This window comes from Heptranchias perlo, unplaced genomic scaffold (genome assembly GCF_035084215.1).
Source record: "Heptranchias perlo isolate sHepPer1 unplaced genomic scaffold, sHepPer1.hap1 HAP1_SCAFFOLD_475, whole genome shotgun sequence".
NCBI lineage: Eukaryota > Metazoa > Chordata > Chondrichthyes > Hexanchiformes > Hexanchidae > Heptranchias > Heptranchias perlo.
The window spans coordinates 133,411-159,502 of record NW_027139490.1 but is presented as its reverse complement, the minus strand read 5'-3'; the positions used below and the strand labels follow the sequence as shown (position 1 = coordinate 159,502).

General features: G+C 49.5%; 1 protein-coding gene and 1 long non-coding RNA gene across 3 annotated transcripts in view; one reads left to right on the top strand and one right to left on the bottom strand.

The window, feature by feature from the left end:
• LOC137313769 (uncharacterized) overlaps window positions 1–26,092 on the bottom strand; it is a 60,228-nt gene that overhangs the window by 8,388 nt on the left and 25,748 nt on the right. The window lies entirely within an intron of this gene.
• LOC137313768 (guanine nucleotide-exchange factor SEC12-like) overlaps window positions 11,980–26,092 on the top strand; it is a 55,914-nt gene continuing 41,801 nt past the window's right edge. The window contains exons 1-4 of one of the 2 annotated variants that reach the window (XM_067979558.1): window positions 11,980–12,239; window positions 13,796–14,000; window positions 14,937–15,154; window positions 20,913–20,993. In XM_067979558.1, the coding sequence (XP_067835659.1) occupies window positions 12,108–12,239; window positions 13,796–14,000; window positions 14,937–15,154; window positions 20,913–20,993 (636 nt within the window). In that variant the 5' untranslated portion in view covers window positions 11,980–12,107. Of the gene's footprint in view, window positions 12,240–13,795; window positions 14,001–14,933; window positions 15,155–20,912; window positions 20,994–26,092 lie in introns of both variants that reach the window. The other variant, XM_067979557.1, reaches the window with a different exon arrangement.

The window sequence follows — 26,092 nt, the reverse complement described above, 5'->3', positions numbered from 1 at the left end:
ATTGTCAACCCCAGTCCATCACCGGCATCTCCACATCATGGCTTCCCCAATCTATGTGAAGGTTAAAGTCCCCCATTAAGACCACTATGCCTTTCTTACACGCTTGTCTAATCTCTGCATTTATACAATCCAGCACTTCAGAGCTGCTGCCAGGGGTCCTATACACAATTCCCACTATAGTCTTAAATCCTTTCCTATTTCTCAATTCAACCCATAAGGTCTCTGTTGGCTGCTTACCTCTCGTTATATCCTCCTTTATCATTGATGTGATTTCATCTCTAATCATTAAGGCTACTCCCCCACCTCTTCCATTTTCCCTGTCTCTCCTGTAGACCTTATAACCCGGTAGATTTAGTTCCCAATCCTGACCATCCTGCAGCCATGTCTCAGTAATAGCTATCATGTCATACCCTCCAATTTGAATTTGAACCTGTAGTTCATTTAATTTATTCCTTATACTCCGTGCAATTGTATATAGAACTCTTAGTTGGGCCATCATCCTAGGGTCTTAAAAGAAGTGGCTGCAGAGATAGTAGATGCATTGGTATTAATTTTTCAAAATTCCCTAGATTCTGGAAGAATGCCATCAGATTGGAAAATAGTGAATGTAACTCCTCTATTCAAGAAAGGAGGGAGACAGAAAGCAGGAAACTACAGGCTAGTTTGCTTAACATCTGTCATAGGGAAAATGCTAGAATCTATGATTAAGGAGGTTATAGCAGGGCACTTAGAAAATCCCATGCAATCAGGCAGAGTCAACATGGCTTTGTGAAAGGGAAATTGTGTTTGACCAATTTATTAGAGTTCTTTGAGGAAGTAACAAGCAACGTGGATAAAGGGGATCCTGTGGATGTGGTGTACTTGAACTTTCAGAAGGCTTTTGCCACATCAAAGGCTACTACACAAAATAAGAGCTCATGGTGTAAGGGGTAACATATTAGCATGGATAAAGGATTGGTTTGCTAACAGGAAACAGCGAGTAGGCATAAATGGGTCATTTTCAGATTGGCAAGATGTAACAAGTGGAGTGCCACAGGGACCAGTGCTTGGGCCTCAACTATTTACAATCTATGGCAATGACTTGGATGAAGGGGCCGAATGTATGGTCGCTAAATTTGCTGATGACACAAAGGTAGGTAGGAAAGTAAGTTGTGAAGAGGACATAAGGAGTCTGCAATATACATCAATGACTTGGATGAAGGAACAGAGTGTCTTGTGGCCAAATTTGCTGATGATACAAAGATAGGTGGAAAAGCAAGTTGCGATGAGGACAAAGTGTCTGCAAAGGGATATTGACAGGTTAAGTGAATGGGCAAAAATTTGGCAGATGGAATATAATGTGGGAAAATGTGAAGTCATCCACTTTGGGAGGAAAAATAAAAAAGCAAAATATTATTTGAATGGAGAAATACTACAAAATGCTGCGGTACAGAGGGACCTGGGTGTCCTCGTACATGAAACACAAAAAGTCAACATACAGGTGCAGCAGGTAATCTGGAAGGCAAATGGAATATTGTCCTTTATTTCCAGGGGGATGGAGCATAAAAGCAGGGAAGTCATGCTACAACTGTACAGGGTGCTGGTGAGACCACACCTGGAGTACTGCGTACAGTTCTGGTGCCCTTATTTAAGGAAGGACATACTTGCATTGGAGGCAGTTCAGAGAAGGTTCACAAGGTTGATTCCAGGTATGGAAGGGTTGTCTTATGAGGAAAGATTGAACAGGTTGGGTCTATACTCATTGGAGTTTAGAAGAATGAGAGGAGATCTTATTGAAACATACAAGATTCTGAGGGGACTCGATAGGGTGGATGCTGAGAGGATGTTACCCCTCATGGGGGAATCTAAAACTAGGGGCATAGTCTCAGGCTAAGGGGTCGCCCGTTTAAGACGGAAATGAGGAGGAATTTCTTCTCCCAGAGGGTCGTGAATCTTTGGAATTCTTTACCCCAAAAAGCTGTGGAGGCTGAGTCATTGAATACATTCAAGGCTGAGTTAGACAAATTTTTGATCAGCAAGGGAGTCAAAGGATATGGGGAAAAGGCAGGAAAGTGGAGTTGAGGTAAAAATCAGATCAACCATGATCTCATTGAATGGCGGAGCAGGCTCGAGGGGCCGAATGGCCTTCTCCTGCTCCTATCTCTTATGGTCTTATGGTCATATATAGATAGGTTAAGTGAGTGGGCAAAAATTTGGCAGATGGAGTATAATGTGGGAAATGTGAACTTGTCCACTTTGGCAGGAGGAATAGGAAAGCAGTATATTATTTAAATGGAGAGGGATTGCAGAACTCTGAGGTACAGAGGGATCTGGGTTGCCTCGGCCATGATTCACAAAAAGTTAGTATGCAGGTACAGCAAGTGATTAGGAAGGCAAATGGAATGTTGCCATTTATTGCAAGGGGAATGGAATATAAAAGTAGAGATGTTTTGCTGCAGTTGAACAGGGCATTGGTGAGACCACATCTAGAATACTGTGTGCAGTTTTGGTCTCCTTATTTAAGAAAGGACATAATTGCTTTGGAGGCGGTTCAGAGAAGGTTCACTCGACTGATTCCTGGGATGAGGGGGTGATCTTATGAGGAAAGATTGGACAAGTTGGGCCTGTATACACTGGAGTTTAGAAGAACGAGAGGTGATCTTATTGAAACATATATGATCCTGAGGGGACTGGAAGGGATAGATGCTGAAAGGATGTTTCCCCTTGTGGGAGAGACTAGAACTAGCTCCAGAACTAGCTGCATCTCTAGCCAAGCTGTTCCAGTACAGCTACAACACTGGCATCCACCCGACAATGTGGAAAATTGCCCAGGTATGTCCTGTCCACAAAAAGCAGGACAATCCAATCCGGCCAATTACCGCCCCATCAGTCTACTCTCGGTCATCAGCAAAGTGATGGAAGGTGTCGTCGACAGTGCTATCACCAATGCTCAGTTTGGGTTCTGCCAGGACCACTCGGCTCCAGACCTCATTACAGCCTTGGTCCAAACATGGATAAAAGAGCTGAATTCCAGAGGTGAGGTGAGAGTGACTGCCCTTGACATCAAGGCAGCATTTGACCGAGTGTGGCACCAAGGAGCTGATGATTGCACAATGTTCAGTTCCATTCGCAACCCCTCAAATAATGAAGCAGTCTGAGCCCGCATGCAGCAAGACCTGGACAACATCCAGGCTTGGGCTGATAAGTGGCAAGTAACATTCGCGCCAGATAAGTGCCAGGCAATGACCATCTCCAACAAGAGAGAGTCTAACCACCTCCCCTTGACATTCAACGGCATTACCATTGCCGAGTCCCCCACCATTAACATCCTGGGGGTCACCATTGACCAGAAACTTAACTGGACCAGCCATATAAATACTGTGGCTACAAGAGCAGGTCAGAGGCTGGGTGTTCTGCGGCGAGTGACTCACCTCCTGACTCCCCAAAGCCTTTCCACCATCTACAAGGCACAAGTCAGGAATGTGATGGAATACCCTCCACTTGCCTGGATGAGTGCAGCTCCAACAACACTCAAGAAGCTCGACACCATCCAGGACAAAGCAGCCCGCTTGATTGGCACCCCATCCACCACCCTAAACATTCACTCCCTTCACCACCGGCGCACTGTGGCTGCAGTGTGTACCATCCACAGGATGCACTGCAGCAATTCGCCAAGGCTTCTTTGACAGCACCTCCCAAACCCGCGACCTCTACCACCTAGAAGGACAAGGGTAGCAGGCACATGGGAACAACACCACTTGCACATTCCCCTCCAAATCACACACAATTCCGACTTGGAAATATATCGCCGTTCCTTCATCGTCGCTGGGTCAAAATCCTGGAACTCCCTTCCTAACATCACTGTGGGAGAACCCTCACGGACGGACTGCAGCGGTTCAGGAAGGCGGCTCACCACCACCTTCTCAAGGGCAATTAGGGATGGGCGATAAATGCCGGCCTCGCCAGTGACGCCCACATCCCATGAACGAATAAAAAAAAAACTAGAGGCCACAGTTTTAAAATAAGGGGTCTCCCATTTAAGACGGAGATGAGGAGAATTTTTTTCTCTCAGAGGGTTGTGAGTCTGTGGAACTCCCTTCCCCAGAGAGCAGTGAAGGCAGGGTCATTGAATATTTTTAAGGCTGAGTTAGAGAGATTCCTGATTAACAAGGGAGTCAAAGGTTATCGTAGGTAGTCGGGAACGGAGGGTTGAGGTCGCAATCAGATCAGCCATGATCTTATCAAATGGCAAAGCAGGCTTGAGGGGTCAAATGGGCTACTCCTGCTTTTAATTCGTATGTTTGTATGTACATACAGTTCTGGTCACCACATTACAGGAAAGATGGGCGTTAAATTGGGCCATGTAGCGCCCGTTGTATTGGCACTAGATGGCCCCTCCGACATCCAAGATGGTGTCATGGATGCACACGCACGTTTCCTGCGTGACGTGCACCAAACGCCATCTTGGTATAAGAGTTAGGGCATGTGCTAATCCCGAACGCTGGAAGCATGTAAAATAGGGAGAAAATGGCTGCAATCAGTGAGCAACGCTGATTTAAAGTGATAGACACAATTTTGGACCTTAACATTCAACTCAACGCAGTCTTATCTCTGACCATCTAAACGTTTCTTACAGTGCCTGAAGGACCCCCAACCAGCGCTATTTAAAGGGCCATGCAGGTTTTGCAGGTTAGTTGCTGGATTATTGTTCTGGCTACTGGAGGAGTAAGAAGTGTTTTTGAAAGATCCCTATTCTTATTGAGAGTTCCTACACTACTTTTGAGAGTCCTTTGGCAGGTATTGCCTTACAGGTCGGAAAGTTACAACCGTGGTTGAACAACATTCCTGTCAACCATGGGCGGTCTGCTAGGGCTCCTGTTGGGCATTGAGCATGACTGGGAGCATGCAGAGAGGCCACGCCTAGCAGGTCAAGCTGTGAGGAGACGCAGGACGAGGAGGCACAGGGCATTGAGCAGGAGGCCCTACCCAATGAGGGCCTTCAGGGATCAATTCTTTTACCTCAACATGACCGAGGAGGATTGCATCCGACGCCTGAGGTTCACCAAGGAAGCCGTCACCGAGATCTGTCAACTGGTGCGGCCACAACTGCAGCCTCAGAGCAGGGCGAGGACAGCATTGCCTGTGGCTGTGAAGGTCACCGTGGTGCTGAATTTCTACGGTTCAGGAGCATTTCAGGCCTCTGCTGGCGACATGTGCAACATCTCGCAGTATGCAGTGCAATGCTGCATAAGGGAGGTCACAGACGCACTGTACCACATGAGGAACAGGTTCATCACCTTCCCTCTCCACAGAGACAATCAGAACGAGCGAGCACGGGGGTTCGCCCACATTGCTGGCTTCCCCATGGTGCATGGTGCCATGGACTGCATGGATATTGCCCTGCGTGCCCCGCACATCAACTCGGCCGTCTTTGTCAACCGAAAGGGCTTCCCTCAACGTGCAGCTGGTGTGCAACCACACGCATCGCATCTTGGAGGTCGATGCCCGCTACCTTGGGAGCAGTCACGATGCCTTCCGTCATGCGGCAGTCCAATGTGCCAGCTATCTTTCATCTGACTCGGCAAGTCAAAGGCTGGCTACTGGGCGACAAGGGCTATCCCCTCACGACATGGCTCATGACACCAGTCAGGAATCCACGCACACGTGCACAGTAGGCCTATAATGAGAGCTATGCTGCCACACGCAACATCGTGGAGCATACCATAGGCCTGCTCAAACAACGCTTCCGCTGCCTGCACCGGTCTGGAGGAGCCCTGCAGTACTCCCTGAGCGGGTGGGCAGATTTATGGTGGTCTGCTGCATGCTGCACAACCTCGCCATCATGAGGGACCAGACTCCAATGACTGCAGAAGATCCTGAGCCAGAGGTGGAGGAGGAGGAGGCTGAGGAGGAAGAGGCGGAGGAGCAGGAGGAGGAAGAGGCTGAGGAGGAGCAGGAGGAGGGTTTGGAGCCGGAAGAGGAGGTGGAGGAAGACGCAAGGGTGCAGCAGGAACCACATGCCTTGTCTGCAAGGGCTGTGCATGCTCGCCTGATCCGTGCCCGCTATCAATAGTTGGAACTACATCCCCCAACTCACCAACAGTCCTACACTCCCCACCTTTCCACTCCCACAAGACAATCAAATCACCCTCCATCAGATTACACATTGGTGCCCCTCTCAGCTCATTGCATGAATAAAAACCACCACCAAATGCCAAATCAAACTCTCATTTATGGATTAATAAATGAAAATATGCAAATATATCAAAACTATTCACCCTTATGCATTCCCTCAGTGCCTGTTGTCCGTGTGCCTTTACCTATCCTAGTGCTCCTACGAGGTGCTTCCCCAGTGGCTGGAGCCTGGGTGGTGGGAGGCTGCTGGCCTTCAATGGAGGATCGTGCAGATGGCCTTGGAGGACGACCTCGAGCAGCTCTGGGCCGGGAGGGCCCGGCTTCAGACTGCACCATCTCAGCATGGGCTGCAACAGTCTGCCCTGGCTGGCCGACAGGCAACAACAGGGGCACTGGCAGTGTGGCAGGGGAGGGAGCAGGAATCGTCTTGTCCTGAGAGAGGACAGCAGGTCCGACTGCCATGGCGCCACTGCCACTCTCCTGGGCCAGCGCCTCAGCAATCCTGGTGATCAGCTGGAGAACGGATTGCTGGAGTGCTGTGATGCCCTGGAAGCCCCGTTCCACAGTGGTCCCCAGACCCACGATAGCAGCAGTCTGAGCTACAAATGCAGCAGTCAGATCTTGGATGGCAGATGTTTGTGCTGCAATGGAAGCTGTGACATCAGTCATCAGACACTGCATCATGGTGGGTTCCACAGGTGGGCTGATGGAGGTGACCACCCGTTCCATGTTGGAAAGGATGGGCTCCAAGCTCTGCGCAAAGCCCTGCGCCAAGTTGGAGCTGGACTCCTCCATGCCCCTTCTCGTTATGCGCAGGCTCTCTGGCAGGCTTTCCAGTGCCCCAAGCATTTGTTGGTGTACGCCCATCAGCCGTCTTCTGTAGCCTGGCCCATCGAAGTCCTCATCTGACTCCTCTGCAGAGAACTAGTGAACGACCTCACCCTCCGGCGAGTTGGCTCCTGTGGTATCCATTCCCTCCGCCCGGCTCCTGATCACTTGTGCTCGGTGTCTCACCACATGCAGAACCCTCCTCTAACCTAAACCTCGAAAGGACGCGCAGTGTCAGTCTCTGAGCTGGTGGAAGCAAGTGTCAGATCGAGTGATGGTGTGGCTTCAGTGTCCTCCCCCTCCCCCTCCCCCTCCCCCTCCTCCTCCTCGGGCAGTGCCGCCACGTGTTCTTGGGTATCTGCAATGACAAAGGGAAACGGGTTGAGTTGTGGAGTGGGGAGAGGAGCAAGTAAGAGGTGTGTGCTGACAGCGTGTGCAGCACGTGAGTCAGAAAAGATTATGGGAGGAGGGAGATGTGGAAAAGGAGAAGGATCATTAGATATGCAGAGACCCCCTTGACCGGGACCTCCAGCGTGGAACGTTGTAACGGCTGCAGCGACGGCCCTCCCAATAATCCGCAGCACCGTCGCCTCTAGGTGGGTGAGGACGTATAGACGTGCCCGTCCAGCCTCAGGTCCCTCCTGCTGGCGGGTGTTATACGCCACCTTCTCCTGCAAGACAGAGGTCAGTGTGTCAGTGAGTGTCCTGCAAGGTGTGTGGGTGATGTGCCTGTCATGGTCGAATAGCTGTCAGTTTGTGTGACTTGAGTGGTGGTTGTGTGGCCTGCAAGTGTGGTATTATGTGCGGGTGAGATGCAGCATTGCGTATGGATGGGCAGTGTTTGTGGGTGGGTGGGTGACGGGGAGTGTGATGCATGGAGCAGTGGTGCAGTTGGTCGGATGTGCCACTTGACACTTGCATTCACTCACCTTGACCACTCGTGTCAAATCATTAAATTTCTTGCGGCACTGCACCCACGTGCGTGGTACAATGCTCCTCGCATTCACCTCCTGTGCCACAGTCTGACAATGCCTACGTAGCTTAGTCTAGACGGTCTCCGGCCACCCTGCGGGTACATGGCTGCCCTCCTCTGGTCCACACCTTCCAGAGCATTGTCGGAGAATCTTGGTGCCCGCTCTCTTGCTGGTTCAGCTACTCGTGATGCCATTCTCCCTTCTCCTCCTTGGCTGTGTATCTGCCATTGGAAATGTGCCTGCACCTTTAAGTAGTGCAGTCAGCTGATGACGTGCGCTGTCCACGCCCCATTTCCAACTTCCTAATTCTCCGTGCATCCTCTCAGCAGCGAGGGCTGCGCTTGTTGCACGGAGATTTCAGAGTAAGTAGCAGGCAGCACGAAGTTCACATGCTGCCTGCGGAGGGTCCGTTGGGCGCGGGGTGGTAGCGCCCAGAACAGACCCTTATCCAATTATTCCCCTGAACCAGGGAGGGTACAGAGGAGATTTATGAGGATGTTGCCAGGACTGGAGAATTTTAGCTATGAGGAAAGATTGGATATGATTCTATGGTCCTATGATTCTAATGTCATGGACATGGGGTTGTTTTCTTTGGAACAGAGGAGGCTGGGGGGAGATTTAATTGAGGTGTATAAAATTATGAGATAGAGTGGATAGGAAGGACCTATTTCCCTTGGCGGAGAGGTCAATAACCAGGGGGCATAGATTTAAAGTAATTGGTATAAGGATTAGAGGGGAGCTGAGGAGAAATTTTTTCATCCAGAGGGTGGTGGGGGTCTGGAACTCACTGCCTGAAAGGGTGGTAGAGGCTGAAACACTCATCGCATTTAAAAAGTAGTTGGATATGCATTTGAAGTGCCGTAATCTACAAGGCTACGGACCAAGAGCTGGAATGTGGGATTAGAATGGATAGCTCTTTTTCAGCCGGCATAGACACGATGGGCCGAATGGCCTCTTTCTGTGCTGTAAATTTCTATGATTCTATGGTCCTATGATTTTAATGTCATGGACTTGTGTATAGTGGGTATAATTCCAAAGTTTGCAGATGACACGAAACTTGGAGATGTAGTAAACAATGTGGAGGATAGTAACAGATTTCAGGAGGACATAGACAGACTAGTGAAATGGGCAGACACATGGCAGGTGGAATTTAATGCAGAGAAGTGTGAAGCGATTCATTTTGGTAGGAAGAATGAGGAGAGGCAATATAAACTAAATGGTACAATTTTAAAGGGGGTGCAGGAACAGAGAGACCTGGGGGTGCAGATATACAAATCTTTGAAGGTGGCAGGACAATTTGAGAAGACTGTTAAAAAAACATATGGGATCCTGGGCTTTAGTAATAAAGGCATTGAGTACAAAGGCAAGGACGTTATGCTAAACCTTTATAAAACCCTGGTTAGGCCTCAGCTGGAGTATTGTGTTCAATTCTGGGCACCACACTTTAGGAAGGATGTCTAAGTCTTAGAGAGGGTGCAGAAGAGATTTATTAGAATGGTACCTGGGATGAGGGATTTCAGTTATGTGGAGAGACTGGAGAAGCTGGGGTTTTCTCCTTAGAACAGAGAAGGATAAGGGGAGATTTGATAGAGGTGTTCAAAATCATGAACAGCTTTGACAGAGTAAACAAGGAGAAACTGTTTCCAGTGGCAGAAGCGTCGGTAACCAAAGGACACAGATTTAAGGTGATCGTCAAAAGAGCCAGAGGCGACATGAGGAAACATTTTTTATGCAGTGAGTTGTGATGATCTGGAATGCGCTGCCTGAAAGGGCGGTGGAAACAGATTCAATAGTAATTTTCAAAAGGGAATTGGATAAATACTTGAAGGGAAAACATTTATAGGGCTATGGGGAATGAGGAGGCGAATGGGACTAATTGGACAGATCCTGCATGGCCTCCTCCTCTGCTGTACCTACTATGATACTAGGTACAGCATGGGTTAGATACAGATTAAAGCTCCATCTTGGTTTGGAGCTTCTAATGACCAGTGGAATTAGAAAGACCCCAAGAGTTGAGCCCCAGTGAGAGCAGTTGGGAAAAATATATTGAAATGTTCATTTATTTATTTTACTTTGTTTTGATTTTACTTTACTTAATTTTATTTCCTGCCATCTCAGTCAGCAGTGGTATTACTGACCCACTCTTGGTGATGGATATTGAAGTTCTCCCACCCAGAGTATAATCTGTGCCCTTGCCACCCTCAGTGCCTCCTATAAGTGGTGCTCAACATGGAGCAGTACTGATCCATCAACTGAGGGAGTGCAGTAGGTGGTAATCAGCAGGAGGTTTCCTTGACCACATTTGACCTGAAGCCATGAGACTTTATGGGGTCCGGAGTCAATGTTGAGGACTCCCAGGGCCACTCCCACCCGACTGTGTCTCACTATGCCCACACCTGTGGTGGGTCTGTCCTGCCGGTGGGACAGGACATACCCAGGGATGGTGATGGAGGAGTTGGGACGTTGGCTGGTAGATATGATTCTGTGAGAATGTCTATGTCAGGCTGTTGCTTAACTAGTCTGTGGTACATCTCTTCCAACTTTGGCATCAGTCCCCAGATGTTAGTGAGAAGGACTTTGCAGGTTCAACTGAGCTGGGTGTGCCTTCGTCGTGTCCTGATTCGATGCCTGGGTTGCAGCCGAGCGGTCTGTCTGGTTTTATTTTTCTTACTCTTTTTTGTAGTGGTTTAATACAACTGAGGGGCTTGCCAGGCCACTTCAGAGGGTAGTTAAGAATCAACCATGTTGATGTAGGACTGGAGTCACATTAGTGAACCAGTTGAGTTTATATGACAATCCCACAACGGCGTTGGGGAGAGAATGCTGGGATTTTAACTATGCGAAGATGATGGAGTGGTGATGTATGTCCAAGTGAGGATAGAATTGGGGAAGGGTAGATAATGGGATTAAAAACTAGTTAAAATGGAAGAAACGGAGACTAGGAGTTAAGGGCAGTTTCTCGGAGTAGTTGCAAGTGAATAGTGGTGTCCCACAGGGTTCTGTCCTGGGACCGCGTGTCAATTATTTGGATATTAGGCTATTGGAGCAGTGTCCAAATTTGCAGACGATACTGAAGTACGTGGAACAATAGTAGGATGGAACAGCGTAGAGAGAGCTTTACTGACACACTGCCCCGCACAGACATGGCGCCCATTCCTCCTCTGACGCACTGCCCCGCACAGACATGGCGCCCGGCGCGCCTCTAAAACACTGCCCCGCACAGACATGGCGCCCGGCGCGCCTCTAAAACAATGCCCCGGGGTTGACAATTGTAAACAATTTTACAACACCAAGTTATAGTCCAGCAATTTTATTTTAAATTCACAAGCTTTCGGAGGCTTCCTCCTTCGTCAGGTGAGAGATGTACCACAGACTAGTTAAGCAACAGCCTGACATAGACATTCTCACAGAATCATATCTACCAGCCAACGTCCCAACTCCTCCATCACCATCCCTGGGTATGTCCTGTCCCACCGGCAGGACAGACCCACCACAGGTGTGGGCATAGTGAGACACAGTCGGGTGGGAGTGGCCCTGGGAGTCCTCAACATTGACTCCGGCATCAGGTGAACGTCACATCGTTCACTTGACGAAGGAGGAAGCCTCCGAAAGCTTGTGAATTTAAAATAAAATTGCTGGACTATAACTTGGTGTTGTAAAATTGTTTACAATGCCCCGCACAGACATGGCGCCCGTCGCTCCTCCGACACACTGCCCCACACAGACATGATGTGGAGATGCCGGTGATGGACTGGGGTTGACAATTGTAAACAATTTTACAACACCAAGTTATAGTCCAACAAATTTATTTTAAATTCCACAAGCTTTCGGAGGCTTCCTCCTTCCCACGGCGGTCGTCGCTCCTCTAACACACTGCCCCGCACAGACATGGCGGTCGTCGCTCCTCTAACACACTGCCCCGCACAGACATGGCGGTCGTCGCTCCTCTAACACACTGCCCCGCACAGACATGGCGGTCGTCGCTCCTCTAACACACTGCCCCGCACAGACATGGCACCCGAAGACCACGCCCCTCAATAGGTCACGTGTCAGTCGCCAAGTGCTGATGTGTTCTGTGATCCGCGTCACCGGAGAGAGCGAATGTTGAGAGTCGAGGCCCGAGCGCCCTGAGCCCGAGAGAGCAAAGGCCGAGAGAGCCCAGAGCCTGAGCTCAGCTACCGGCTCCGGGCCATGGGCCGCCGCGGTGCTCCCGAGTTATACCGCGCTCCCTTCCCTCTTTACACCGTCAGCGTCCCGAGGGCCGACCTGGTGGTGACTGCGGGGGGAGGAGGCGCATCCAAGACCGGCATCAGCAACGGAGTGGTGAGTCCTGTCGAGTTTATACCATCTACCCTTAAATATACTGTACACACCATGTGTATACATTACAGCCACATACGGTGTACACACGAACACATACAACATACACACAAGTGTCAGCTGTGGCTCAGTTGATAGCACTCTGGTCTGAGTTGGAAGGTCGTGGGTTCACAGTCCCACTCCACAGACTTGAGCACATAATCCAGGCTGACTCTTCAGTGCAGTACTGAGGGAGTGCTGCACTGTCGGAGGTGCCGTCTTTCAGATGAGACGTTAAACCGAGACCCGTCTGCCCTCTCAGATGGACATAAAAGATCCCATTGGACTATTTCAAAGAGCAATATTTATCCCTCAACCAACATTACTAAAACATTATCTGCTGTTTGTGGGACCTTGCTGTGTGCAAATTGGTTGCTGCATTTCCTACCTTACAACAGTGGTTACACTTTTTTTTAAAAAAGTACTTCATTGGTTGTAAGGCGCTTTGGGACATCCCAAGGTTGTGAAAGGCGCTATATAAATGCAAGTCTTTCTTTCTTGACACATACAATATACACACCAACATACATACCACGACGCGCGCACAACGACGCATGCAATATACAAACCAACACATACGATATACAGACCGACGCATGCAATATACACATTGACGCATTTTGAAAGTCCATATACACAACATTAACCGCATTAACCTCATCAATCTGCTCTGTTACTTCAAACTAGCTCAATCAAGTTAATCAAAAACTATTTGCCTTTAACAAATCCTTGCTGGCTGTCATTTATTAACCCATATTTTTCCAAGTTTCAATTAATTTCAAAGAAACCAGATTATTGTCTCTAAAAGTTTTCCTACCACTGACATTAGGCTGACTGGCCTGTAGTTGCCAGTTTTATCACTTTCTCCCTTTTTGAACGTTTGCAATCCTCTGCACCACCCCCATGCCTAAGGAGTATTGGAAGATTGTGGGTAGAGCTTCTGCAATTTCCACCCTTCCCTCAGCAACCGAGAATGCATCCCATCTGGACTGGTTGACTTTTCTACTTTGAGTGTTACCAACCTTTTAAGTACTTCCTCTTTATTTTTATCCTATTCAATATCGCTACCACCTCCTCCTTTACTGTGATAGTGGCAACATCCTCTTCTCTAGTGAAGACCGATGCGAAGTATTCATTTAGTATTTTCATATTTGATTGTTCCTTGTCCTTTTCTATAACTATTCTGAATTTAATGATATTGTGATCGCTGTTCCCAAATGCTCCTCCACTGAAACATGCTCCACTTGCCCCACTTCATTCTCCAGAGCTAGATCCAGCACTGCTTTCTTTCTCGTTGGGCTGGAAACACTGATCAAGAAAGTTCTCTTGTACACATTTCAGGAATTCCTCCCCCTCTTTGCCCTTTGCACTATTATTATCCCAGTCTGTGTTAGTACCGTATCGTGTGCATGCGCACGCACACGCATACACACGCACGTCTCTATGATCAATAATGATGATTTGCCCGAGGACCTTAACTGGTGTTTTTACTATCTCTGATTCTTTCTTTTGTCTGCCAGCATTTCTTGCGATTGGAGCGTATCACAGGAAGCCTGTCAGCGACCCTCGTTCATTCCCATGACACAGAGACGCGAGCCACTATGAATATGGCAGTGGCTGAGAATATTCTTGCAGTGGGACAGGATGCCACTTGTCACATCCTCCGATTCCAAGAGGACAAAGGGAAACTAGCGGGGGGAAAAACGCCTAAAAATGAGGACACAGGTAAGGCTGGAATTGTCAGTGCTTACTGGGAATTTTCATTCAAACTCCCAATCTCCCAGTTTATATATTGAAATTGCTTTGCGTTTTGCGGCCTTGGGATTTTGAAGGGAAGAAGCCCCAAGAACCCATCTCTGCGTTGTCTTTCTACTTTGTCCCAACAATTTGCCTGTGTTTATTTTTGTAAAGGGTGAGGGTTTGTACATCTCAGATATGAGTTTTTTAACAGATAAAAGCAAGTCGCTGTCTGCCGCCCCCTCCCTCGTGCCGTCTGCCCCGTCCCCCGCTCTTTCCCCCTCTCTCTCACTCTGTCTGCCCCCCCGGGTCGGGGTGTGTCTGTCTGTCAGTCTGTCTGACTCACTCCGTCTGCCCCCCCCCCCCCCCCCCCGGTGTCTCACTCTGTCTGCGCCCCCACCCCCAGCCTGGTCTCTCTCTCTGTCTGTCTGCCCCCCCCCCCCCTTCCCGGTCTCTTTCTCACTCTGTCTGCCCCCCCCCCCCTCCAGTCTCTCTCTCTCTCTGTTTGCCCCCCCCCCCCTGCTGTCTATGTGTGTCTCTCTCTCACTCTGTCTGCCCCCCCCCCCACCCCTGTCTGTGTGTGTCTCTCTCACTCTGTCTGCCCCCCCACCTCCAGTCTGTGGGAGTCTCTCTCTCTCTCTGTCTGCCCCCCCCCACCCTCTCCGGTCTCTCTCTAACTCTGTCTCCCCACCCCGGTCGGTCTCTCACTCTGTTTGCCTCCCCCCCCCCCCCCCCCCTGTCTGTGTGTCTCTCTGTCACTCTCTCACTCTGTCTGCCACCCCCCCGCTCCTGTCTGTGTGTCTCTCTCTCCCACTCTGTCTGCCCCCCCGGTCTCTCTCATGCACAGTCCATCTGTCTCTGCGACTTTCTTTCATCTCAACTCTTCCCCCTTCTCATCCCTTTCCTGTGTGTGTGTCTCAGCAGTAAAGAAGACTGAAGCCAGGAAACGAAAGTCAGGCAATAAGATGGCAGGTGACGTGAGCGGGTTTGTCCGGAATGAGACGGGAGAGATGGTAGTGGAGCCACTTCACGTTGTACACACTGACTTCAGCGCAGATGCACTTCAGAAAACCGTCCGATTCAACCAGGACCACTCCATTCTCGTCACAGGGGGAGTTGACGGATACATTCGGGTCTGGGAGGTACAAAGAGCACAAACTGTATCTGTAAAGTTTATCTGGCCTCATTGTGCCTGTTGGGACAGAGTTTTGCTGCTCCCGTATGTATGTGTTGAAAATCGTCATTGACTTCGAAAAAGTAATTGAAAGATGCCTAGCTGTGACTTATGTGAAATTTGAGTTGGAGCAATGTCGCAGTCTGTGCCGAGTGAGTGAGTGAGTGAGTGAGTGAGGTGAGGTGTCGCGGTCTGTGCCGAGTGAGTGAGGTGAGGTGTCACGGTCTGTGCCGAGTGAGTGAGGTGAGGCGTCTCAGTCTGTGCCGAGTGAGTGAGGTGAGGCGTCTCAGTCTGTGCCGAGTGAGTGAGGTGAGGCGTCACGGTCTGTGCCGAGTGAGTGAGGTGAGGTGTCGCGGTCTGTGCCGAGTGAGTGAGGTGAGGTGTCGCGGTCTGTGTCGAGTGAGTGAGTGAGGTGAGGTGTCGCAGTCTGTGCCGAGTGAGTGAGGTGAGGTGTCGCAGTCTGTGCCGAGTGAGTGAGGTGAGGTGTCGCAGTCTGTGCCGAGTGAGTGAGGTGAGGTGTCGCAGTCTGTGCCGAGTGAGTGAGTGAGGTGAGGTGTCGCAGTCTGTGCCGAGTGAGTGAGTGAGGTGAGGTGTCGCAGTCTGTGCCGAGTGAGTGAGGTGAGGTGTCGCAGTCTGTGCCGAGTGAGTGAGTGAGGTGAGGTGTCGCAGTCTGTGCCGAGTGAGTGAGTGAGTGAGGTGAGGTGTCGCAGTCTGTGCCGAGTGAGTGAGTGAGTGAGGTGAGGTGTCGCAGTCTGTGCCGAGTGAGTGAGTGAGTGAGGTGAGGTGTCGCAGTCTGTGTCGAGTGAGTGAGTGAGGTGAGGTGTCGCAGTCTGTGCCGAGTGAGTGAGGTGAGGTGTCGCAGTCTGTGCCGAGTGAGTGAGGTGAGGTGTCGCAGTCTGTGCCGAGTGAGTGAGTGAGTGAGGTGAGGTGTCGCAGTCTGTGCCGAGTGAGTGAGTGAGTGAGGTGAGGTGTCGCAGTCTGTGCCGAGTGAGTGAGGTGAGGTGTCGCAGTCTGTGCCGAGTGAGTGAGTGAGGTGAGGTGTCGCAGTCTGTGCCGAGTGAGTGAGTGAGTGAGGTGAGGTGTCGCAGTCTGTGCCGAGTGAGTGAGTGAGGTGAGGTGTCGCAGTCTGTGCCGAGTGAGTGAGGTGAGGTTTTTTTTTATTTATTCATGGGATGTGGGCATCGCTGGCAAGGCCGGCATTTATTGCCCATCCCTAATTGTCCTTGAGAAGGTGGTGGTGAGCCGCCTTCTTGAACCGCTGCAGTCCGTGTGGTGACGGTTCTCCCACAGTGCTGTTAGGAAGGGAGTTCCAGGATTTTGACCCAGCGACGGTGAAGGAACGGCGATATATTTCCAAGTCGGGATGGTGTGTGACTTGGAAGGGAGCATGCAGGTGGTGGTGTTCCCATGTGCCTGCTGCCCTTGTCCTTCTAGGTGGTAGAGATCGTGGGTTTTGGAGATTTGGAAGAAGCCTTGGCGAGTTGCTGCAGTGCATCCTGTGGATGGTACACACTGCAGCCGCCGTGCGCCGGTGGTGAAGGGAGTGAATATTTAGGGTGGTGGATGGGGTGCCAATCAAGCGGGCTGCTTTGTCCTGGACGGTGTCTCGCTTCTTGAGTGGTGTTGGAGCTGCACTCATCCAGGCAAATGGAGAGTATTCCATCACACTCCTGACTTGTGCCTTGTAGATGGTGGAGAGGCTTTGGAGAGTTAGGAGGTGAGTCACTCGTTGCAGAATACCCAGCTTCTGACCTGGTCCATGGTGACCCTCAGGATGTTAATGGTGGGGATTCAGCGATGGTAATGCCGTTGAATGTCAAGGGGAGGTGGTTAGACTCTCTCTTGTTGGAGATGGTCATTGCCTGGCACTTGTCTGGCGTGAATGTTACTTGCCACTTATGAGCCCAAGCCTGGATGTTGTCCAGGTCTTGCTGCATGCGGGCTCGGACTGCTTCATTATTTGAGGGGTTGCGAATGGAACTGAACACTGTGCAATCATCAGCGAACATCCCCATTTCTGACCTTATGATGGAGGGGAGGTCATTGATGAAGCAGCTGAAGATGGTTGGGCCTAGGACACTGCCCTGAGGAACACCTGCAGCAATGTCCTGGGGCTGTGATGATTGGCCTCCAACAACCACTACCATCTTCCTTTGTGCCAGGTATGACTCCAGCCACTGGAGAGTTTTCCCCCTGATTCCCATTGACTTCAATTTTACTAGGGCTCCTTGGTGCCACACTCGGTCAAATGCTGCCTTGATGTCAAGGGCAGTCACTCTCACCTCACCTCTGGAATTCAGCTCTTTTGTCCCTGTTTGGACCAAGGCTGTAATGAGGCCTGGAGCCGAGTGGTCCTGGCGGAACCCAAGCTGAGCATCGGTAAGCAGGTTATTGGTGAGTAAGTGCCGCTTGATAGCACTGTCAACGACACCTTCCATCACTTTGCTGATGATTGAGAGTAGACTGATGGGGCGGTAATTGGCCGGATTGGATTTGTCCTGCTTTTTGTGGACAGTGCATATCTGGGCAATTTTCCACATTGTCGGGTAGATGCCAGTGTTGTAGCTGAACTGGAACAGTTTGGCCAGAGGCACGGCTAACTCTGGAGCACAAGTCTTCAGCACTACAGCTGGGATGTTGTCCGGGCCCATAGCCTTTGTTGTATCCAGTGCACTCAGCCGTTTCTTGATATCTCGTGGAATGAATCGAATTGGCTGAAGACTGGCTTCTGTGATGGTGGGGATATCTGGAGGAGGCCGAGATGGATCATCTACTCAGTACTTCTGGCTGAAGATGGTTGCAAACGCTTCAGCCTTGTCTTTTGCACCCGTGCTAGATTCCGCCATCATTGAGGATGGAGATGTTTACAGAGCCTCCTCCTCCCGTTAGTTGTTTAATTGTCCACCACCATTCACGACTGGATGTGGCAGGACTGCAGAGCTTTGATCTGATCCGTTGGTTGTGGAATCGCTTAGCTCTGTCTATAGCATGTTGCTTCCGCTGTTTAGCGTGCATGTAGTCCTGAGTTGTAGCTTCACCAGGTTGGCACCTCATTTTTAGGTACGCCTGGTGCTGCTCCTGGCATGCTCTTCTCCACTCCTCATTGAACCAGGGTTGATCTCTTGGCTTGTTGGTAATGGTAGAGTGAGGAATATGCCGGGCCATGAGGTTATAAATTGTGCTGGAATACAATTCTGCTGCTGCTGATGGCCCACAGCGCCTCATGGATGTCCAGTTTTGAGCTGCTAGATTTGTTCTGAATCTATCCCATTTAGCATGATCGTTGTGTCACACAACACGTTGGATGGTGTCCTCGGTGTGAAGATGGGACTTCGTCTCCACAAGGATTGCGCAGTGGTCACTCCTACCAATACTGTCGTGGACAGATGCATCTGCAACAGGTAGATTGGTGAGGACGAGGTCAAGTAGGTTTTTCCCTCACCACCTGCTTGGTTCGCTCACCACCTGCCGGAGGTCCAGTCTGGCAGCTATGTCCTTCAGGACTCGGCCAGCTTGGTCAGTAGTGGTGCTACTGAGCCACTCTGGGTGATGGACATTGAAGTCCCTCATCCAGAGTACATTCTGTGCCCTTGCTACCCTCAGTGCTTCATCCAAGTGGTGCTCAACATGGAGGAGGACTGATTCATCTATGGGAGTCTATAACGAGGGGGCATAGATTTAAGGTGCGAGGGGAGAGATACAAAAGGGTCCAGAGGGGCAATTTTTTCACTCAAAGGGTGGTGAGTGTCTGGAATGAGCTGCCAGAGGCAGTAGTAGAGGCGGGTACAATTTTGTCTTTTAAAAAGCATTTGGACAGTTACATGGGTAAGATGGGTATAGAGGGATATGGGCCAAGTGCAGGCAATTGGGACTAGCTTAGTGGTATAAACTGGGCGACATGGACATGTTGGGCCGAAGGGCCTGTTTCCATGTTGTAAACTTCTATGATTCTATCAGCTGAGGGAGAGCGGTAGGTGGTAATCAGCAGGAGGTTTCCTTGCCCATGTTTGACCTGATGCCATGAGATTTCATGGGGTCCGGTTTCAATGTTGAAAACTCCCAGGACCACTCCCTCCTGACTGTATATCACTGTACCGCCATCTCTGGTGGGTCTGTCCTGCCGGTGGGACAAGACATACCCAGGGGTCTGGGATGTTAGTTGAAAGGTATGATTATGTGAGTAAGGCTATGTCAGGCTGTTGCTTGACTAGTCTGTGGGACAGCTCTTCCAATTTTGGCACAAGTCCCCAGATTTTAGTGAGGAGGACTTTGCAGGGTTGACTGGGCTTGGTTTGCCTTTGTCGTGTCTGGTGCCTAGTGGTCCGATGTCGGGTGGTCCGTCCAGTTTTATTCTTATTATGGTGTCACAGTCTGTGCCGAGTGAGGTGAGGCGTCTCAGTCTGTGCCGAGTGAGGTGAGGCGTCTCAGTCTGTGCCGAGTGAGTGAGGTGAGGCGTCTCAGTCTGTGCCGAGTGAGTGAGGTGAGGCGTCTCAGTCTGTGCCGAGTGAGTGAGGTGAGGCGTCTCAGTCTGTGCCGAGTGAGTGAGGTGAGGCGTCTCAGTCTGTGCCGAGTGAGTGAGGTGAGGCGTCTCAGTCTGTGCCGAGTGAGTGAGGTGAGGCGTCTCAGTCTGTGCCGAGTGAGTGAGGTGAGGCGTCTCAGTCTGTGCCGAGTGAGTGAGGTGAGGCGTCTCAGTCTGTGCCGAGTGAGTGAGGTGAGGCGTCTCAGTCTGTGCCGAGTGAGTGAGGTGAGGCGTCTCAGTCTGTGCCGAGTGAGTGAGGTGAGGCGTCTCAGTCTGTGCCGAGTGAGTGAGGTGAGGCGTCTCAGTCTGTGCCGAGTGAGTGAGGTGAGGCGTCTCAGTCTGTGCCGAGTGAGTGAGGTGAGGCGTCTCAGTCTGTGCCGAGTGAGTGAGGTGAGGCGAGGCGTCTCAGTCTGTGCCGAGTGAGTGAGGTGAGGCGAGGCGTCTCAGTCTGTGCCGAGTGAGTGAGGTGAGGCGAGGCGTCTCAGTCTGTGCCGAGTGAGTGAGGTGAGGCGTCTCAGTCTGTGCCGAGTGAGTGAGGTGAGGCGTCTCAGTCTGTGCCGAGTGAGTGAGGTGAGGCGTCTCAGTCTGTGCCGAGTGAGTGAGGTGAGGCGTCTCAGTCTGTGCCGAGTGAGTGAGGTGAGGCGTCTCAGTCTGTGCCGAGTGAGTGAGGTGAGGCGTCTCAGTCTGTGCCGAGTGAGTGGGGTGAGGCGAGGCGTCTCAGTCTGTGCCGAGTGAGTGAGGTGAGGCGTCTCAGTCTGTGCCGAGTGAGTGAGGTGAGGCGTCTCAGTCTGTGCCGAGTGAGTGAGGTGAGGCGTCTCAGTCTGTGCCGAGTGAGTGAGGTGAGGCGTCTCAGTCTGTGCCGAGTGAGTGAGGTGAGGCGTCTCAGTCTGTGCCGAGTGAGTGAGGTGAGGCGTCTCAGTCTGTGCCGAGTGAGTGAGGTGAGGCGTCTCAGTCTGTGCCGAGTGAGTGAGGTGAGGCGTCTCAGTCTGTGCCGAGTGAGTGAGGTGAGGCGTCTCAGTCTGTGCCGAGTGAGTGAGGTGAGGCGTCTCAGTCTGTGCCGAGTGAGTGAGGTGAGGCGTCTCAGTCTGTGCCGAGTGAGTGAGGTGAGGCGTCTCAGTCTGTGCCGGGGGAAATGTATTGAGATAAATGGAATGAATAGGGAAATGTTTAGAGATAAATGGAAACAGTGGATATTTTTCCCCCCCAGTTCCCAAGTATGAAGAAAAGTTTTGACTTCAGGGCTCACGATGGGGAGATTGAAGATGTGGATATCAGTCCTGACAATAAGGTTTGAATTCCAGTAAATTCTCACCGTTTGCCTGTGAAAGATTGTGTTGGAATGTCGAGACTACCTTGTGAGCAGCATGTCATGCGGTTGGTGAACTCTGATTTACCCATCCCCTAAATTAAAGTAAAGGTACTAGAGGGAAGGGAGGCTCAAAGCTGCTTTCTATTCAGAGTATTCTCTTACTTCCTGTTGAAAAGTAGACATGAATTGAAATTTTACTTCGTTGTTTAGCGATGGCCGGGGTCCCACAGTGAGTCTCCTTGCTCTGACGCACCTGTGCTGAGCACTGACTGGAGCTTTCTGGGACATTCCTTACCCTGGGAGTCTGAGCCAGTCCAGAGTACATCGCACCCTGACTGGGACCATGGATAGCCACTGGTGGCATATGGGCAGAACACGGGGGGTGGTGGAGCAGGACGTGGGGGGGAGCAGGACACGGGTGGGGTGGGGGGGGTGGGAGGAACAGGACGGGTGGTGGGAGAGCAGGACACGGAGGAGGGGGAGCAGGAGGTAGGGGGACAGGATGGGTGGACAGTGGGGGGGGCATCAGCATGTCAGGTGAAGAAATTGTTGCTGCGTTAGTCATGATCTTCCAAAACTCTCTTGATTCAGGAATTGTCCCCTTGGATTGAAAAATTGCCAATGTCATTCCATTATTTAAGAAGGATAAGAGAGATAAAAAAGGAAATTATAGGCCTATTAGTCTAACGTCAGTTGTGGGCGAATTACTAGAATCTGTTATTAGGTACAGAGTGACTGAGAACATGGACAAATATGAGCTCATCAGAGAGATTCAGCATGGATTTGTAAAGGGTAAGTCATGTCTAACGGACCTAGTTGAATTTTCTGACGACGTAACTAACGTGGTAGATAAGGGAATGTCTTATGGATGTTATTTATGGACTTCCAGAAGGCATTCGACAAGGTTCCACATAAGAGACTGTTTACAAAAATGAGAGCGCATGGAATTGCAGGCAACATATTGGCTTGGGTAGGGAATTGATTAGGAGGTAGGAGACAGAGAATAGGGATAATGGGTATGTACTCAAATTGGCAGGATGTGAGTAGTGGTTTCACCCAGGGATCTGTATTGGGGCCTCAGTTTTTCACTATATTTATAAGTGACTTGGATGAATGTATATCTAAGTTTGCTGATGACACTAAGTTAGGTTGCGCAATAAATCGTGTAGATGGGAGCAGGAAGTTGCGAAGGGACATTGATAGATTCAGTGAGTGGGCAAAACTGTGGCAGCTGGAGTTCATGTGGGGAAGTGTGAGCTCATCCACTTTGGACCTAAGAAAGAGATCAGAGTATTTTCTAAAGTATTTTCTGAGTAGCAGGAACTGGGGATGAACAGCGAGATTTAGGGGTCCAAGTACAGAAATCACTAAAAGCTATTGGACAGGTACAAAAAATAATTAAAAAGGCTAATGGGATGTTGGCCTTTATCTCAAGGGGGATGGAATACAAAGGACGTGGAACTATAATTATTTTATTAAATCAAAGACTTAAACTAGATAAACTAATTAGTTAATAAACTAAAACTATCGAGTGAATAAAAATTTTAACTAATTAAATATATAAAACAAGGATAGATAGGGATGGCAGGGCAGGTGGTGTGTCGTAACTGCAGCATGTGGGAGTTGCTGGAGAACAGCGAGATCCCGAGTAACCACAACTGCAGTAAGTGTCTGCAACTCGAGGAACTACAGCTCTGAGTTGTTGAGCTGGAGTCTGAGCTGCAGACATTGTGATGTATTAGGGAGGGGTAGAGTTATCTGGACACTTGATCCAGGGGGCAGTCACACCCCTTTGGTTTGGTAGTAGTTTAGATTTGGTCTGTGGTCAGGGACAGGAGGATGTGACTGCGAGTCAGGCAGGTATGGGGACCCAGGATGCAGTGATGGAGGAGCCTCGGCCTTTGACCTTGTCCAACAGGTATGAGGTACTTGCTACCTGTATGGATGAGAACAAAGACTACGGGGAGGATGGGCAAACTGACCACAGCACTGTGCTACAGCAAGCCATTCAAGTGGGGGGTGTAAAAATGAATGTGGTAGTGGTAGGGTATCCCCAGTATAGTTGGGGATAGATATTGTTCTCTGCAGCCGTGACCGGGAGTTCTGAAGGCTGTGTTGTTGCTCGGTGCCAGGGTTAAGGATATCTCCTCGCGGCTGGAAAAGAACTTGAAGCATGAGGGGGAGGATCCAATTGTCATGGTCCAAGTAGGAACCAACAACATAGGTAGAACTAGGAATGAGGTTTTGCTGAGGGAGTTTGAGGAGCTAGGGTCCAAATTAATAAGCAGAACCTCAAAGGCAATAATCTTTGAATTACTACCTGAGCCACACGCAAATTGGCATAGGGTCAAACAGATCAAAGAGTGGTGTGGGAGATGGGGGTTTCGATTGATGGGGCACCGGTACCAGAACTGGGAAAAGGGGGAGCTGTTCCATTGGGGATGATCTCCACTTAAACCAGGCTGGGACCAGTGTCCTGGTGAATCGAATAACTAGGGCTGTAGATAGGGCTTTAAACTAAAAAGGTTGGGGGGGGGTGGAATTTATAAATCTAAAGAGAAAAGTCAAGGCCATAGAGCAGTGTAGCGATTTGGGTAAATATAAACAGTGTGACAGGAAGGGACAGAGAGTTTAACGGTAATAGTGCATTGGTGAATAAGGTCAAATAAGGGAAAAATAGTAAAATGTTAAAATGAAAGGCTCTTTATCTGAATGCATGAAGCATTCGTAACAAGATAGACGAATTAATGGCACACAGATAAATGGGTTCCATCTAGTAGCGATTACTGAGACGTGGTTGCAACATGACCATGGTTGGGAACTAAATATTCCAGGGTACTTGACTTTTTGAAAAGACAGACAAAATGGTAAAAGAGGAGGAGGAGTGGGGGGAGTAGCCCTGATAATAAAGGATGACATAAAGACAGTTGTGAGAAAGGATCTTGGCTTGGAAGATCAGGAACTAGAATCAGTATGGGTGGAGATAAGAAATAATGGGGCAAAAAACACTGGTGGGAGTGGTTTATAGGCCCCCTTAACATTAGTTATACTGATGGACAGAGTATTAAGAAATAAGAGGAGCTTGTAACAAAGGTAATGCAATAATCGTGGGGGACTTTAATCTTCATATAGACTGGGCAAATCAAATTGGCAAAAGTAATTTGGAGAACGAGTTCATAGAATGCATTCGAGACAGTTTCCTAGAACAATACTTTGTGGCACCAACCAGGGAACATGCTCTTTTAGATCTTGTCTTGTGTAATGAGGCAGGGTTAATTAGTAATCTCATAGTAAGGGATCCTCTGGGGAACAGTGATCATCATAGGATAGAAGTTAACATTGAGTTTGAGAGTGACGTACTTAAGTCCAAAACCAATTACATAGGTATGAGGGGCAAGTTGGCTAAGGTAGACTGGGAAATTAGATTAAAAGCTATTCGAGTAGTGATAACTGGGGACTTCAATATCCTAATATAGACTGGGATAACAATAATAATATAAGGGGCACAGAGGCAGGATAACTTTCTCAACTGGTACTTTTCCAGCCCAATGAGGAAGGAGGCATTGCTGGACTTGGTTCTAGGGAATGAGATGGGCCAAGTGGAGCAAGTGTCAGTGGGGGAACATTCAGGGAGCAGCGATCATAGTATCATAAGGTTTAGAATAGCTATGGAAAAGGACATGGACCACTCTAAAGTAAAAATACTCAATTGGAGGAGGGTCACTTTCAATACGATAAGAACGGATCTGACCCGGGTAAATTGGAATCAAGGATTGGCAGACAAATCTGAAATTGAACAGTGGGCGGCCTTTAAGGAGGAGATGGTTCGGCTACAGTCTAGGCACATTCCCACGAGGGAGAAAGCTAGGGCAACTAAAGCCAGAGCTCCCTGGATGACGAAAGAGATAGAGAGTAAGATGAAAAGGGAAAAAAGCGGCATATGACAGATGTCAGGTTGATAACACAAGTGAGAACCAGGCAGAATATAGAAAGTTCAGAAGGGAAGTGAAAAAGGAAATAAGAGGGGCAAAGAGAGAGTATGAGAATAGACTGGTGGCCAACATAAAAGGGAATCCAAAAGTCTTCTACAGGCATGTAAACGGGTAGTAAGAGGAGGGGTGGGGCCGATTAGGGACCATAAAGGAGATCTACTCATGGAGGCAGAGGGGATGGCCGAGGTACTAAATGAGTACTTTGCATCTGTCTTTGCCAAGGAAAAAGATGCTGCCACAGTCTCAGTAAAGGAAGATATAGTTGAGATACTGGATGGGCTAAAAATTGATTAAGAAGAGGTACTTGAAAGGCTAGCTGTACTTTGAGTAGATAAGTCACCTGGTCCGGATGGGATGCATCCTAGGTTGCTGAGGGAAGTAAGGGTGGAAATTGCGGAGGTACTGGCCATAATCTTCCAAACATCCATGGATATGGGGGTGGTGCCAGAGGACTGGAGAATTACAAATGTTACAGCCTTGTTCAAAAAAGGGTGTAAGGATAAACCCAGCAACTACAGGCCAGTCAGTTTAACCTCAGTGGTGGGGAAACTTTTAGAAACGATAATCCAGGATAGAATTAAGTCACTTGGACGACTGTGAATTGATTAGGGAAAGCCAGCACAGATTTGTTAAAGGCAAATCGTGTTTAACTAACCTGATAGTTTTTTGATGAAGTAACAGAGAGGGTAGATGAGGGCAATGTAGTTGATGTGGTGTATATGAACTTTCAAAAGGCATTTGATAAAGTGCTGCACGGTAGGCGTATCATCAAGATTGCGGCCCATGGAATAAAGGGGCAGTAGCAACATGGATACAGAATTGGCTAAGGGACAGGAAACAGAGAGTAGTGGTGAACAGTTGTTTTTCAGACTGGAGGGAGGTGTACAGTGGTGTTCCCCAGGGGTCACTGTTGGGGCCACTGCTTTTCTTGATATATTAATGACTTGGACTTGGGTGTACAGGGCACAATTTCAAAATTTGCAGATGTCACAAAACTTGGAAGGGTAGTGAACAGTGAGGAGGATAGTGATAGACTTCAAGAGGATATAGACAGGCTGGTGGAATGGGCGGACACGTGGCAGATAA